At 42.4% G+C, this 15823-nt stretch overlaps 1 protein-coding gene across 1 annotated transcript; it reads left to right on the top strand.

Moving 5' to 3' along the window:
- Window positions 1–2068: 2068 nt before the first annotated feature.
- Window positions 2069–12289, top strand: TMEM50A (transmembrane protein 50A). Its single transcript, XM_069972693.1, has 7 exons — window positions 2069–2171; window positions 5262–5364; window positions 6779–6891; window positions 8147–8214; window positions 9411–9503; window positions 10439–10499; window positions 11989–12289. Exons 2-7 carry the CDS (start codon window positions 5272–5274, stop codon window positions 12032–12034), a joined length of 474 nt encoding a protein of 157 aa, XP_069828794.1. The 5' UTR covers window positions 2069–2171; window positions 5262–5271; the 3' UTR covers window positions 12035–12289.
- The last annotated feature ends 3534 nt before the right edge of the window (window positions 12290–15823 follow it).

Genomic DNA, 15823 nt, shown 5'->3' with positions numbered 1-15823 from the left:
CCTTGGCTTACGTACCTGATAAACCAAGTAAAATTAGGTGTGTCTCATAAAAAGATAGCCGTGCCTGGTTTCAAAGGTCCCCTGGCTCTGACATAGATGAGTGAAGTGAGTAGTTTAGCAAAAAATAAAACCTTTTCTTTCAAAGCAACTGATCCAGAAATTTGTAATTTACTTCTATTAATAAATCCCTAATCTTCCAGTACTTATCAGCTGCTGTATGTCCTGCAGGAAGTGGTGTATTCTCTCCAGTCTGGAGAGCAGGATAGGTTGTTTTTTTTTTTAAATAGGGATTTGCTGCTGCTCTGGACAGTTCCTGACAGACTGGAAAATACAGCACTTCTATAAAAAAAAAAAAAAAAAAAAATATCAAGCCTTCCAATACTTACCAGCTGCTGTATGTCATGCAGGAAGTGGTGTATTCTTTCGAGTCTGACACAGTGCTCTCTGCATCCGGCATCCCGCTCTCCTGTCCGGCTTTCTGGTCAGAGGCGGTGACCAGAGAGCAAGACCGGAGAACAGTTTGCCGGATCACACAGCAGCGCAGAAGGTATGTATGCAATGCTGTGTGATCTGGAAATTGGCAGCACGGATATATGTATGAGGTTCACTACGGGCAGGGGGGTAGCATCACAGAGCTTTGGTCATCATCTTCCGGGTACGGCGCGACCCAGGTTTGATGTCACAGACGGATGGGAATTAGCCCACTCTGGGTAGTCCCGCCTCCAGTGCACCAAAAGGTCAATAGCAAGAAATTGGCACCAAGCATGAAGGTAACTTTACCATTGGGTAATAACTACACAATCTTACGTCAGCTGGGTCCCCCTTCCTCCTCTCTGTGATAACACCGACAAGCGGTTCACATTCACCCCTTTCTAATCGTAGGAAGAGATTTATCAATCAGTCTAATTGTGCGTTCACACGAAACGATTATCGTTAAAATTTTCGCAATAACGATCATATTTGAGCGATAATCAGCTCGTGTAAACACAGCGAACGATCAAGCGACGAGAGAGAAATCGTTCATTGTGATCTTTCAACATGTTCTCAAATCGTCGTTGGTCGTTCGCTAAAAGTTCGCAGATCGCTTCGTGTAAACAGTCTTTCACCGATTCACCCTATGTGTGAGATGGGCTTAAGCGATCTTAAAACAATCGCAATAATAAACAATATATCGGTCTGTCTAAACGCTGATCGTTATAAAATACACATCGTTACTTTAAAATCTTTAATCGTTCGATTGGGCGAATTATCGCTCCGTGTAAAAGGACCATTAGGGTCCTATGAGATGAAGCAATTTTTACCAATAAACGATAAACGATCGCTAACGAGAGTTTATCGTTATTCCGAAATCATTCACCATATTACACAGAACGATAGTCGCTACAACAATCGTTCACGCCATCTGATCCCACTTACTCTGAACAATTAGCATACGATTAATGATTTCAGGGTTAGCTCTAAATCAACGAACAATAACACGTAAACGATTTTTCGATCGCTGCCTGAAATTACACAAAACAATTATCGTTTTAACGATTTTCCGCACAATAATTGCCCCGTGTAAGTGTATGCTCCCACTGAGTAAGGGTACGTGCACACTATGGAAATGCGGCGTAAAATCCGCCACAGACAACGGAATCTGCTCTATGACACATGTGGAGATGCGTGCGCCCGCCACAGTCCGCAAGCAGGCGTGAGCTGCTGAGTGTGTGACAGCGCCATGTTTTCCAACGCCATTCAGTAGTGTGCACGTACCCTAATATAGTTGAAATGCCACCTGCCTCAGTGTCTCTATGGGACGTCGCTCATAGAATTGCGCGGAAGCAGAGTGGCACAAGCCCTCCCTTTGCGACACTGAGTAGATATAGGATTCCGCCTATATTACTCAGTGTGAACATACTCTTATAGAAGCAATCTCCTTTGTTGCCCACAGCAACCAATCAGAGCTCAGCTTTCAGTTTACCAGAGCTCCCATATCTAGGAGAGCTGAGCTCTGAACGGTTGCTATAGGCAACAAGGAACCTACGCCCTGTAATCAATGCTGAGTCCCATAACCAAGATGGCCGCTCGGCGACTTCCGTTTGTCAGCTCCTTCCCTCGCCGGCCATTGGCTCGCACATCGTTTTGCGTCACTGTATCCGTGCAGCTTGTTTATCCGCGGCTGGAATCAGGCAAGTCGGTTGTTTTGTACATTGTTCTGTGTCTGTTACCGGTATATTAGCCGGTGGGGGCGGGGCTCCTGTGTCACGGTCCTATGGCTGCCAGTGCCGGTGGCCGTCTATGGGCGGGGGGGTCTCCGGTTGCCGGACGCTCCTTTGTCCTCAGACTGAGGCAGCAGCTAAATATAGCGGGAGGGAGGATGACACGGACATTACAGCAGGGATGGGGACCCCGCGGCCCTCCAGATGGGGCAGAACTACAATTCCCAGCATGCCCGGACAGCCAAAGGGAAGCTTTACCTATCCAGGCATGCTGGGAATTGTAGTTTAGCCCACAGCTGAAGGGTCCCCATCCCTGCTAATGGTGAGGGGGGTCAGGGATCCTATTCATTAACCCTTTATGTCCCACATTGCCCTGTCTATCACCCAGTACTGCTGTGTATATACTGTATACCCATACAAGAGACAGGCCCCCTCTATAAAGCAGCTGTAATCCTCTGTGCTGCTGTTGTAGTCATGTGATATCATGTGAGGAGGGAATGTCTCACATGAGGATCCCAGGAATGTCTCATATAACCAGGATCACAGTCTGGTACGGTGTGGGCAGCGTCTCCTCCTAGTGTAAGAGCTATTATTTTATTTATTATTATTATTATTATTTATTTTTTATTTTATTTATTAGTATTTTATTTTATTATTAATTTATTTTATTTATTATTATTATTTTAATTATTATTATTTTATTTATTTATTATCATTATTTTATTATTATTTTATTTATTATTATTATTTTTATTTTATTTATTATTATCATCATTATTTTATTATTATTTTTATTTTATTTATTATTATTATCATCATTATTTTATTATTATTATTTATTTTATTTATTATTATTTTATTATTATTATTATTTTATTATTATTTTATTTATTATTATTATCTTATTTATTATTATTTTATTTATGTATTATTATTATTATTATTATCTATTTTATTTATAAGCATTTTACATCTTTTATTGGGAAGTTATAATGGAGAGAACCACCTTCCTCCAACCCCCAAGCAGTAATATTCGGACTCTATGGCACTGTTATCTGGAGCGCTATGTGGTTGTTAGACTTGCTGTGACGGTATTATAATTTAGACTCTTTATAGCGCTATTTGTACATTCAATTATATATTTTGACCCGCTGTGATGCTATTAACCCTTAGGGGACACAGCAAGTTTTCCTTTTTTCCTCCTTGTGTATATAAGGCCATAGCGCCTGCATTTTTCCACCTAGAGACCCAAATGAGCCCTTATTGTTTGCGCCACTAATTGTACTTTTCCCCCTGGGGTTAGGGTTGATCCCCCCCCCACTAGACCACCAGGGAAGGGGGACAGTAAGTATTTAGATGCAGCTGTCAACTTTGACAGCTGCATCTAAATACTTTATTAGCGGGCACAGGGATTGGACCGTGCCCGCTAATAGCCGCGGTCACGGGCTGCAAATCGCACCCGGCATTGCGGCAGTTCAGAGCGGGGTCGCCGTGCAACCCCCTTCTGAACTCCCCTAGCGGCACCAGGACATGTCCTGGAGCAGCTAGGGGTTAAAGGGGAACTCTGGTAAAAAAAAAATATTTTTTTAAAATCAACTGGTATCAGAAAGTTATATAGATTTGTAATTTACTTCTATTTAAAAATCTCCAGTCTTCCAGTACTTATCAGCTTCTGTATGTCCTGCAGGAAGTGGTGTATTCTCTCCAGTCTGACACAGTGCTCTCTGCTGCCACCGCTGTCCAGAGCTGGAGAGGTTTTCTATGGGGATTTTTGACTGGAAAGAATCCAGCAATTCCTGCAGGGCATACAGCAGCTAATAAGTACTGGATGGCCTGAGAATTTTAACTAGAAGTATATTACAAGTCTATATAACTTTGGGACACCAATTGATGTGAAAACAATCTGTTTCCTCTGGAGTAAGGATCCCTTTAAGAACCATACTTGCCACAAGTAAATACAGACCTGCCAGCTGGAAAGTCCACGGCTAGTCTTCATGATTCCACTTTTTACTTTTTATTTTAATCGTCCTCACCATCAACAAGATATAAGCCTTATTGTTCACATAGCGCCGATTGGGCGGTCCTGCTGTGACCGGATTGGTGCTGAGGGGAGGGGCAGTGCTTGGTCTTATCAGACCATGACGCTTATGACTAAGGCTGGGTTTACACTATGTTTTTGCAATCCATTTTTTTCATCTGTTTTTTTTTTTTGCAAAAACGGATGAAAAAACTGGATTGCAAAAACTTAGTGTGAACCCAGCCTAACTGTACCGTAACAGCGCCGAGAAGGAAGGTTAGAGTCATAGCTTCCTCCTCAGTCAGGCTGGGTTCGCACTATGTATTTTTTTATCCATTTTGTTGCGAATAACGGATGGATGAATGTGCATCAGTTTTGGTCTGTTTTTCCATTGAATTCCATTATTAAAAAACGGATCTGTTGTTTTTAACAGATACAAAAATGAGGTCGACTACATTTTGTGTACGTTAAAAAAACTGATCCGTTTTTTTTTTATAATGAAATTTAGTGGAAAAACTGATCAAAATGGATGCACATACAAGCATCCGTTTTCTCATACGTTTTGCAAAAACGTATTGTGAACCCAGCCTAAGAGAGGTGGAATTTACAAGCGAAGTCCATGCTACGGATTCCGCTTGTCATTCTGCCTGTCCTATTGCTTGAGTAGGATTTCTCGTGTGCTTCTGCTCTCCGCTTGTAAGTACCGCCTCTTTTACTCAGTGTGCGAGGGCCCTATCTGTGCGACAGGAAGAGGGGAGAGTGTCTGCACCTGTGATTGGCTAAACACACACAGCTAAACCTTATACACTGCAGCAATACATGTGGGAGAGTGAGACACCTAGTGGCTAAAGCAGAAAATGACAGCTCCCAGCTCTTGGTGTGACACCTGACAGAGTTACTTTCTGACGGGCGGGGAAAAGCTTAGTGACCCCTGTACTGAGACACTACAGAAATAAAAAAAAGTGTGGTATTTGTCACACGTGGACATTTTTAGTGTAATATTTTTGTATGTAATGCTAAATATTCTGTGCTCCTTCTTGCAGGCTGTTCACAATGTCTGGCTTTTTTGACTCTGTTCGCTGTTCGGAGTGTGTAGACTGGGGGGAGAAGAGGAACACCATTGCCTCTGTTGGAGCTGGAGTACTGGTGAGTAAAATCTCCCTAACCCGGCGCACATCTGCGGCGGAGAATCTATTATAACCGTCCAAGGCAGATTCCAGGGTTCATGTGCTGTGGGAGAAATAGTGATTAGAGATGAGCACGTCTGGAGCAGTCCGATCATTCGGCATTTGAATACCGGTGGCTGAAGAAGTTGGAGGCAGCCCAGTTTATGGCTGTATCCAGGACTCCCTAGGGCTGCATCCAACTTTTCCACCACCAGTATTCAAATACGAACCATCGGACTCATGCATGCTCCAGACGTGCTCATCTCTAATGGTGATGCATACGGACAATGATGTTCACCTCAGCATATTGGGGTTTCTTGGGTGTCACCAGTGTCCAGCATGCCGTATAAACATACTCTACAGCACCAGTATAAATTTTTTATTAGGTGCTATTTGTTTTGTAAAGTTATCCAGGAACTTGCATCATTTATGTGTCCATTGTGCTAGTCCTTCTGTTTGACTACACAGAACATTGACAGCCGGTTACAGCTTTAAAAGGAAACTAGTGGCACGCTGATGTTATGTGCGGCCACCCTGTGCTCTGTATTATTCATAAATAGAATTTTGCCTTGTCACATCTTCTGACCCGATATTAAAATATCTGAAAAACAGACAAACTTTTTTTTTTTTTTTTTTTTATGTTTAAATCAACGTTCTACAATATGGCCACTAGGTGTCTCCCTTCTCTGCACATGTGTACTGCTGCTGTGCGGTCACATTCAGTAGCAGAGAATCCTGGGGGTGTTCACATTTTGGAACAAGGCAAAGGCCTCCCTTAGAATTCTCCGGCTGCTTGTCAGGCTGCTGGCTTTGAAGTCGGTTGCCAGGAAAAGCTTGAACCAGACCTGGAAGACTTCAAAGCCTGCAGCCTGACAAGCTGCCGGACAATCCTAACAAAGCGATTCGCTTTGTTGTTACTGTAAATTCACTCATCCCTACTGGCATTGTACGGTCAGCTCTCCTGTCACAGAGCACCAAAATCTCTGTAACCACACAGTGACATTATACTGACTGAATTGTTAAATATCGGCAGGACTACGGATGTGCACACATAACCCTCTGTATTTACATGGAGCCATTCATCAAGAACAGGTTACGGATCACGGCCCCAACACGATCTGTAACGCCTACAGCAGTGTGTATGGGGCCATAGAAATGAACGGGGCTGCATGGTGTACACATTTTGCAGAACTAATGTATGAAAGGGGCCTAAATGATTAGTATTATTATTAGAGGTCCGGCTCACTCGGACACCTAAAAGGATAACCCCCCCCCCCACTGTTATTGGTATAAAACCAGCAAAGCCGTAGGACAGACGTATATAACCTGGTCACACGTCTGTTGTTGGTAGAGACTGATCCCTTCATACAATATTAATGTGAATATATCTCTAGTTTTTCACAGGTTGGTGGATCATCATTGATGCTGCGGTAAAATATCCTTCTGACAAACAGCTCAACCACTCGTACCACGCCTGCGGCGTTATAGCCACCCTGGCATTTTTAATGTAAGTCACCACATTTTTTCCTGTGTTTTAAAAGCAGTTTTTCTTTTTTTTTTCCATCCTATTGCATTGTAGTTACGGCTCCGGTCATTACTGCTGACGGGTCTTTATACATCGTGTCGTCCACTGTTAGGGCCCTATTCCACCGGACGATTATCGTTCAGATTATCGTTAAATCGTTCAAATCTAAAAGATAATCGTTTGGTTGAAATGCAGTTAACTATTAACGACCGAACGAGAAATCGTTGATCATTTTATAAGACCTGGACCTATTTTTATCGTTGCTCGTTCGGTCAACGTTCGGTCGTTCGCAATAGATACGAACGCAATAGCGAAGAAAAACAATCGCAGTTACGATCATAAGTAACGATTATCGTTCCATGGAAATGAGTGAACGTTTTCAGGTCTTTCACAATAGCGGTGGTTTGAGATTGTTAATCGTTAACGATTATGCAAACGATAATCGTCCGGTGGAATAGGGCTCTTATTTCACCTGAAAAATCGATGACTGAAAAAGAGACAACAGATTTAGCTTATTCATCTATTTCCAGGGGGAATAACAGAGGAACAGGTTCTCTTATTTGGTAACGATAGAAATCCACTGTAAAAGGGTGTTATTACACCGACCGATGAGGGTCCGATAATAACTAAACCAGCGCCGATCTGCTAGATCGGCGCTCGTTTACTGGGCCTATTACACGGCCCAATTATCATTTAACAAGGGCTGCATGGACATTGTTACCGATGTCCTTGCAGCCCTTGCTTAAACTTTATACATTACCTATCCAGGCTGCAGGGCTCCTCTTGTGGTCTTCTTCTCCCCGGGTCCCGCGCTCCAGCTTCAGAGCGGCCTGTCTCAGCTGACAGGCAGCTCAGCCAATCACAGGCTGCGGCGGTCCCGGGCAGTGATTGTCTGAGCTGGCCTGTCCTGCCGCTCTGAAGCTGGAGCGCGGGACCCAGGGAGAAGAAGACCACAAGAGGAGCCCTGCAGCCTGGATAGGTAATGTAAATCGCCAGCCGCTCACCGCTATTACACGTAGTGATGCTTGGTCGGCGCCCGACAATTACAGGTTCATACCTATATTAACAATCAGTTGATGATCGTTGTCATGTGCTGATTGTTGTATTTATTCCACAGAACGATAATCGGCCGAGTCGCGCTGATTCGGCCGATTATCGCTCCGTGGAATAGGCCCCTAAATGAATGAGGGAGATTTCACATTTCAACAGCTTCACTGCAGATCCTTTTATTTTGCAGGATAAATGCCGTGTCCAATGGCCAGGTGCGCGGAGACAGCTATAGTGAGGGATGCCTGGGACAAACAGGTAATACAAGGGGCCTGTGCGTCCTTCTATGTCATTAGTGCGTTTTGTAGATGGTTTGTGACCTGACCCTCTATCTAATAATATGTGGGCCTATACTGTAAACTTTACTATGTACTTAAAGGGATTTTCCAATTACAACTAACTTGTTCCCCATCCACAGTATAGGGGGCAGGAAAAGATCACGTGGGGGTCCGACCTCCATGTCCCCCGGTGATCTCTAGATCGGCGCAGGTTCCTTTGTTTTGTATACAGCGTCGGGTCGGCACGTGACTCGCCGCTCTATTCATTCTCTAGGGAGCTGCTGGAGACCGCTCTGTATGGCACTCCGCTCATAGACAATGAATAGAAACTTCGCTTCTGTTGAATAAAAAGTTAAAGGGGAACTCTGGTGATTTTTTTCCCCCTTCAAATCAACTGGTTTCAGAACTTTATATAAATTTGTAATTAACTTCTATTTAAAAATCCAGTACTTATCAGCTGCTGTATGTCCTGCAGGAAGTGGTGTATTTTTTCCAGTCTGACACAGTGCTCCCTGCTGCCACCTCTGTCCATGTCAGGAACTGTCCAAACTAGGAAAGGTTTTCTATGGGGATTTGCTGCTGCTCTTCACAGGGTCTGACATGGACAGAGGTGGCAGCAGGACATACAGCAGCTGATAAGTACTGGAAGACTGGAGATTTTTAATGAATGTAAATTACAAATCTATATAAATTTCTAAATCCTTTTTTCCCACCAGAGCCCCCTTCACTTCATACATTTATATACATTCAGATAAGTTATGTCCATGCAGTTGTAAAGTGTATGTACACCGGCGGCGTGGAGGGGACTTCACTGTGTTCTGCTTCAGTCCACGAGTGCCAGCAACTGGTACTTAGTCAATGATGGAAGTTGCTCTGGTGTCCACCTTTAACCCCTTAAATGGCACATGTCACTGTTGGAACCCCCGCAGTGTGTCTGCAGGGGTCCCGATGAGTTTTACTGACAGCCTGATGTCTGATCTGCATCTAGTGGCAGAGCTGCGGTCTCACTGATCAGTGTTATGCAGTAGCGTAGTGTTGACCAGTATAAGCAATCTAATGAGTGCTTATAAAAGTCCCCCATATTCCAAAGCTTTAAGACCGTGCTTTAGATATTCTGTATTTAGTAAATCTGATAAAATGTTTCCCTTGATGTTTTTCCTATTTTCATTCTTCCAGGTGCTCGAATTTGGCTTTTCATAGGTTTCATGTTGGCCTTTGGCTCTCTGATTGCTTCCATGTGGATATTGTTCGGTGGTTATGTAGCCCAAAGTAAGTATGTTCAAAGCCATAGGCGTGTTGCACAAACAGCGTACACCACACCACAGAAATAGTGCCCTATACTTTTTGTGCAGTTTTGTTTCCTAGTCCCACACATTGAGCATAGTTCTGCTATCCCCTGGTTGTGTCACAGAACGGCCGGTGTCTGTGAAGTTTATCCCGGCTGGTACTGAAGTCCCGACGGATGAACTTAATTTCTGATGAATTGGGATGCAGGCACATTCAGGTGCGCCCTCATCCCAATTCACCATATCACACGGTAAAGAGTGCGGCCGGAGCTGCATTTTACATTGTGTGAGCTGTCAGTGTTGTGCGGCCACAAAAACCGTCATGTCAGTTTTTCCTGCTGCTGCTTGGAATCCCGGCCGGAGTGTATAATATATATATATATATATATATATATATATATATATATATATATATATATATGTATATGTATATGTATATATATATATATATATATATATATATATATATATATATATATACACACACTCCGGCCGGGATTCCTTTGACTCCAATGCAATGGGTTTGATTAGTCAGGGAGTGTGTATTAGGCCGGGTTCACACTGAGAAAAACTAGCGGAATTGTCTGCCGCGGAATGCCGTTAGCCTCCTGCTCATAATGGGAGTCTATGGGAGGCGCACGCTCCTGCTCCTTCTGCGCTGAAGAATGAACATGTTCATTCTTCAGCGCGGAGAGACGCTGTGAGAACAGCAGCGCACGCCTCCCATAGACTCACATTATGAGAGGGAGGCTAACCGCATTCCGCGGCGGACAATTCCGCTAGTTTTGCTCAGTGTGAACCCGGCCTTAGGCATAAACACCCCTCAGTATCCTTACGCCCATCACAAGACGAGTGCATCATGAAGGTTCCCTTACAGTTTGTAGCGCCATAAATTGTGAATTGTTGTTACTCTTGCAGATGCTGAAGTGGTGTATCCTGGGATAGCTGTGTTTTTTCAAAATGCTTTTATATTTTTTGGGTGAGTAAATATGCATATGAATATGCAAATATGCATTTTTTTAATTTTTTTTTTTTATCATTTTGTCGACGGGAGTTGTATGGCACTGGGATGGGGGAGCGAGCAGAGAGAAATCGTTCATCATGGTCTTTCAACATGTTCTAACATGATGGATAATTTGCAGATCGCTTCGAACGATTTGAACAATTTATCTCTTTGTCTAAACGCTGATCAGCATAAAAACCAAATCGTTGCTTCAAAATTGTTAAAGGAGAAGTCCGTCTAATTTATTTATTTTTTTTAAGTATTGTATTACCCCCCAAAAATTATACAAATCCCCAATATACACTTATTACGGGAAATGCTTATAAAGTGCTTTTTCCCCTGCACTTACTACTGCATCAAGGCTTCACTTCCCCGATAACATGGTGATGTCACTTCTTGGATAACATGGTGATGTCACTTCCTGGATAACATGGTGATGTCACGACCCGACTCCCAGAGCTGTGGTCGCTGGAGAGGATGATGTCAGGGGGACACTGAGCATCCCTCTGCCATCATCTTCTCCAGCAGCCACAGCCCGCACAGCTCTGGGAGTCAGATCATGACATCACCATGTTATCCAGGAAGTGACATCACCATGTTATCCAGGAATTGACATCACCATGTTATCCAGGAAGTGACATCACCATGTTATCCAGGAAGTGACATCACCATGTTATCCAGGGAGTGAAATCACCATGTTATCCAGGAAGTGACATCACCATGTTATCCAGGAAGTGAAGCCTTGATACAGTAATAAGTACAGGGAAGAAGCACTTTATAAGCATTACCCGTAGTAAGTGTATATTGGGGATTTGTATAACTTTTGGGGGGCAATACAATACTTTAATGAAAATTTTTGCAAGACTTCTCCTTTAAACGATCGATTAAGCAATTTATCGCTTTTTGTAAAAGGTCCATAAGTGATTTTTAACAATAAACGATCGCAAACGAGATTGTTTATCATTAACCTATAATCTTTCGCCATATTATACAGAACAATAGTTGTTAGTTACGATCATTACAATGATTGTTAATACGATCATTTACTCTGGAATTACACGGAACGATTAGTGAACAGACGTGGAATTACAGGGAATGATTAGCAAACGATTAACAATGATTTTAGGGTCAGATCTAATGGTTCGTTTACACAGAAGCCAAAGCCAGGAACAGACTATAAACAGAGATCAGTTCATAAAGGAAAGACTGAGATTTCTCCTCTTCTCAAATCCATTCCTGACTTTGGCTTCAAAAATCTGTCAGATAAATCTCTGTGTAAACCCACCATAAATCATTGATCAACATCACACAAACGATTTTTCGTTGCCTGCAGTTACACAGGACGATTATTTGAACAATATAACGATATTTGGCACGATAATGGTCCCGTGTAATAGGGCCCTAACTCTGTGTTTATCTGTGTCTTATGTTACTCAATACTAAATAGATTTATTCTCTCTCCCAGGGGGCTGGTTTTCAAGTTTGGTCGGACTGAGGATTTATGGCAATAAAAATTACCCACCGATTTACATCTCTCTGCAGTTTTTCTAATGCACATTCCCAGTAAACAGATATACGAGATGTTTTTGAGCCCCAAGACTCTTTTGCTACTCATGAATGTCGGATAAATACTTGTATCGCGAGCTTTTAACTTTACACAAATCTTTGCACTTTTTGTTTAAAACGAAATGCTCTCTGGTTTCTATGTGTGGATTTTTGTAAGAAAAATAAGTGAAGCGTTTAATAAAACTTAATACCGGTGTTTAGTTGTGGTTTAAAATGTTATTGGAAAAACAGTCCCAAATGAGGATGATACGCAAATATAAAACCTACAATCATAACTCAATTCTTTAAAGAGGCACTGTCACGTTTTTGTTTTTTTTTAAGAAATCAACAAGGCTTGTGATTGCAATATATTTTTATATGTTTACATCAATGTTACACAAATGGCCACTAGGTGTCTCCCTTCACTGCGCATGTGTACAGCTGTGTCCACATTCAGTGGCAGAGAATCCTGGGGGTTCTTGCATTGTATGGTCAGCTCTCCTGTCACACAGCACCAAAACCTCTAACTATACAGTGACATTATACTGACTGAATTGTTGCAAAACACAGAGCATTGTCTCCTGGTAAGCTGCAGAGTTGATAATAGAATTAGCAAAAGTTAATAATATAATTAGCCTCGGATGATATACAACCTGCATGATGGACAGGTGTCTTCCCCTGTGTGACCGCGCAAAGGACAGGGACCTCCTGTGTTTGGTCTCTTTTTTTTTTTTGGAACAGATAAAAACAAATCTCAGCACAGAGGGAGCATGGAGCACAGTTTGGCCATATGTATAATGTTAATTTAAACATAGGAAAAAATCGAGAATTTTGCCAAACTGCTTGCGGTCACAACCCTTGTTGATTTTTTCCTTTTAAGTCAAACTTTGAGAGTGGGAAGGGAGCGCAACATTGTGTAAGAGGTGTAAAAGATAGATCTACCTTCCCTAAGTGGTCTCCTGTCTTTGGAAAAGGATAGGAGGGTAGTTCTTTCCCTGGTTTAGGGAGTCACCTAGGATTAGAAAAACATGGCTGTTTTCACATAAAAAAAAACGAAAGAAAGCAACTCTGCTCCATTCACTTAAACTAAGCCGTGGTATCACATGCAAACTAAGGATAGGAGTGATGCTGTTTTGGGCAGAAAGTAGCTTTTTTTTTTTTTTTTGTAATTCTGGATAACCCTTTAAGAGAGTACCTGTCACTACCGCTGTGGCCACTATAGGATCAGAATAGGGGTCACATGCATTTCATGTTGACGTGTTCGTTGCTATAGATACCCAAACTTCCAGGTTCAAAGTTGAATTCACTGCTGATCCTGCAGCAGCCATAGGGACAGGTACTTTTTAAAATCTTTTATGGTAATGCCTACAGTCCCTTTACGGGGACTTCCGCTGAAAGCACGGAGCAAGAACGTCGAAATTCCGACGGAATCCCGCCGTGCTCAGTGTGCTGCTTTGAGTGAATGAGAGGGTGCGCACTCCTCCGCTGCTGCCGCTCTCTGCTCAAAGAAGTGACAAGTCATTTCTTTGAGCAGAGAGGCGAGGAAGCGGACGTTGGCGCCCTCTCATTCACTCAAAGCAGCACACTGAGCACGGCGGGATTCTTGCTCAGTGTGAACGGGGCCAAAAGCATTAGGTACTGATATAGGGTGCTGCTGACATGATGTCAGAAATTGGCATCTGTATCTTATAATGTGACTAATATAGGCAGTAAGTGGGGTCGGTTTTCATGTAAAGATTAGTAATTTGGTGCATGTTAAGGCTGGGTTCACACTACGTTTTGCAATCTGTTTTTTGCAAAAAACGGATGCATGTGTGTGCATTCATTTTGATCTATTTTTCTATTGAATTCCATTATAAAAACGGATCAAAATGGACCCAATTTTTTTTTTTTTATATGTACACAAAAGTAATGTCAGCTACATATTTGTGTACGTTAAAAAAACGATGCGTTTTGATGTTTTTGTTTTTTTTTTTGTTTTTTTTAAATAATGGAAGTCATTGGAAAAACAGATGTACTCAAATGCATCCGTTTTTTTTCCATCCGGATAAAAAAAAGACTAGTGTGGACCCAGCCTAAGATGGCAGTGATGGTTGTTGGGGGGGAGGGGTAGTGTCCTTAAATAATTACTGTCCAAACAGAGGAAGATGGTGGTCATTCATGCGGCCTGGTCGCCTACTGCATGTGAGCGCCGATCTCCATGGTTTCCAGGGCTCCCTGGACTGCATCAAACTACTTCAGCCATCAATAATTAAATGCTGATCAATCAGTTTCAAGACCCACCCACATGCGGTATAATAACGTTACACGTTCCTTTTTTTCTAAGTTTGGTATTTTATTCAGTATAATATTTGTACGTTACATAAACAGACATATATCGTCATACCTACATGCTTGGCATTAACCTTGTTAAAGGGAAACTACCAAGCGGGTTAGACAAATCTAAGCTGCTAATATTTCCCTGTTGGGTACAAGGTGCTGAGGATGAAGGTGAGTTTTTCTTAGTGAGGTTCTGACTCCCAGCATCCCTGCTGAGCTCTGTGGAGTGGCTACAGCGATCTAGCAAGCACCAGGCCCCTTTCATTGTGTACTCATGCCCGTATGGTTGTGGCTGTTCATGACACTGCATGGGACCTAAGGGTCCTTTTACACAAGCGGATTATCAGAGGGTGTGACCTCACTGACAATAATTTGCCTGTGTAAAAGCGCCAGCAATCAGCCGACAAACGAGAAATCTCTTATTCACTGGCTGTTTTTTCCCCTTTAAGTGGATGGATGTTAAGTGGACAGCAAAATCACAGTGCCAAATTATTTCATTTAAAGCCACATGCGTTAGTTGTTTATTAACATGACATTAAAGCAAAATAATATGGATTCTGGTTTAGCCTAGTGTTACCTATATAGTGCGATGCCATTATTGCTATGATACGGTAGATTTTATAGCATTATATGGGCTGCCAAACACTAACTGTACCTGTCAACGTTCAGATCCTAAAATGCAATAAATGTTGTAGCTGCTTTTCTTTTTCCTGTGGCAAAGATGCTGCTTTCTGCCATAGCCCTATATCCGTATACCCTGTCTAAGACATGTGGTATATAGCACATGAGCTGCCAGCCTCCTCCCAGGCTATGCTCCATGCATATAGGAACTTTCCATGTTACATTTGTCACACGTACAGGAAAACAATCATTTTTACAGACCGATTAAGTGTGAGTAATACCGCCTGGTCTAGGGTTGGGGTGTCTTCTCATAAACCCTATATAACCTATTGTGAAGAAACCGACAGTAAAAAAAAATATATAATTTAATTTTTTTTTAACCATATCATTATATCTTTTGTAAAAATGGAAACTTAAAGTGGTACTCCAGCCAAAATATTTTACTTTAAACTCAACTGGTGTCAGAAAGTTATATATTTGTAATTTACTTCTATTTAAAAATCTCCAGTCTTCCAGTACTTATCAGCTGCTGTATGTCCTGCCGGAAGTGGTGTCTTCTTTCTAGTCTTAGGGTACTATTACACGGACAGATAATCGGCCCGATTCGGACGATTATTGTTCCATGTAATAAATACAACGATCAGCCAATGACAACTATCATCGGCTGATCGTTGATATAGGTTCTGACCTATTTTTGTCGGGCGCCGACCACGCACCGTTACATATAATAGCAGTGCGCGGGCGGGGACTAACGATATACATTACCCATCCACGTTCCAGGGCTGCTGCTGCGGTCGTCTTCTCCCCGGGTCCCG

Source organism: Dendropsophus ebraccatus, chromosome 5 (assembly GCF_027789765.1).
Source record: "Dendropsophus ebraccatus isolate aDenEbr1 chromosome 5, aDenEbr1.pat, whole genome shotgun sequence".
In the NCBI taxonomy this organism is placed as follows: Eukaryota; Metazoa; Chordata; class Amphibia; order Anura; family Hylidae; genus Dendropsophus; species Dendropsophus ebraccatus.
This window is presented reverse-complemented; position numbering and strand designations above follow the sequence as displayed.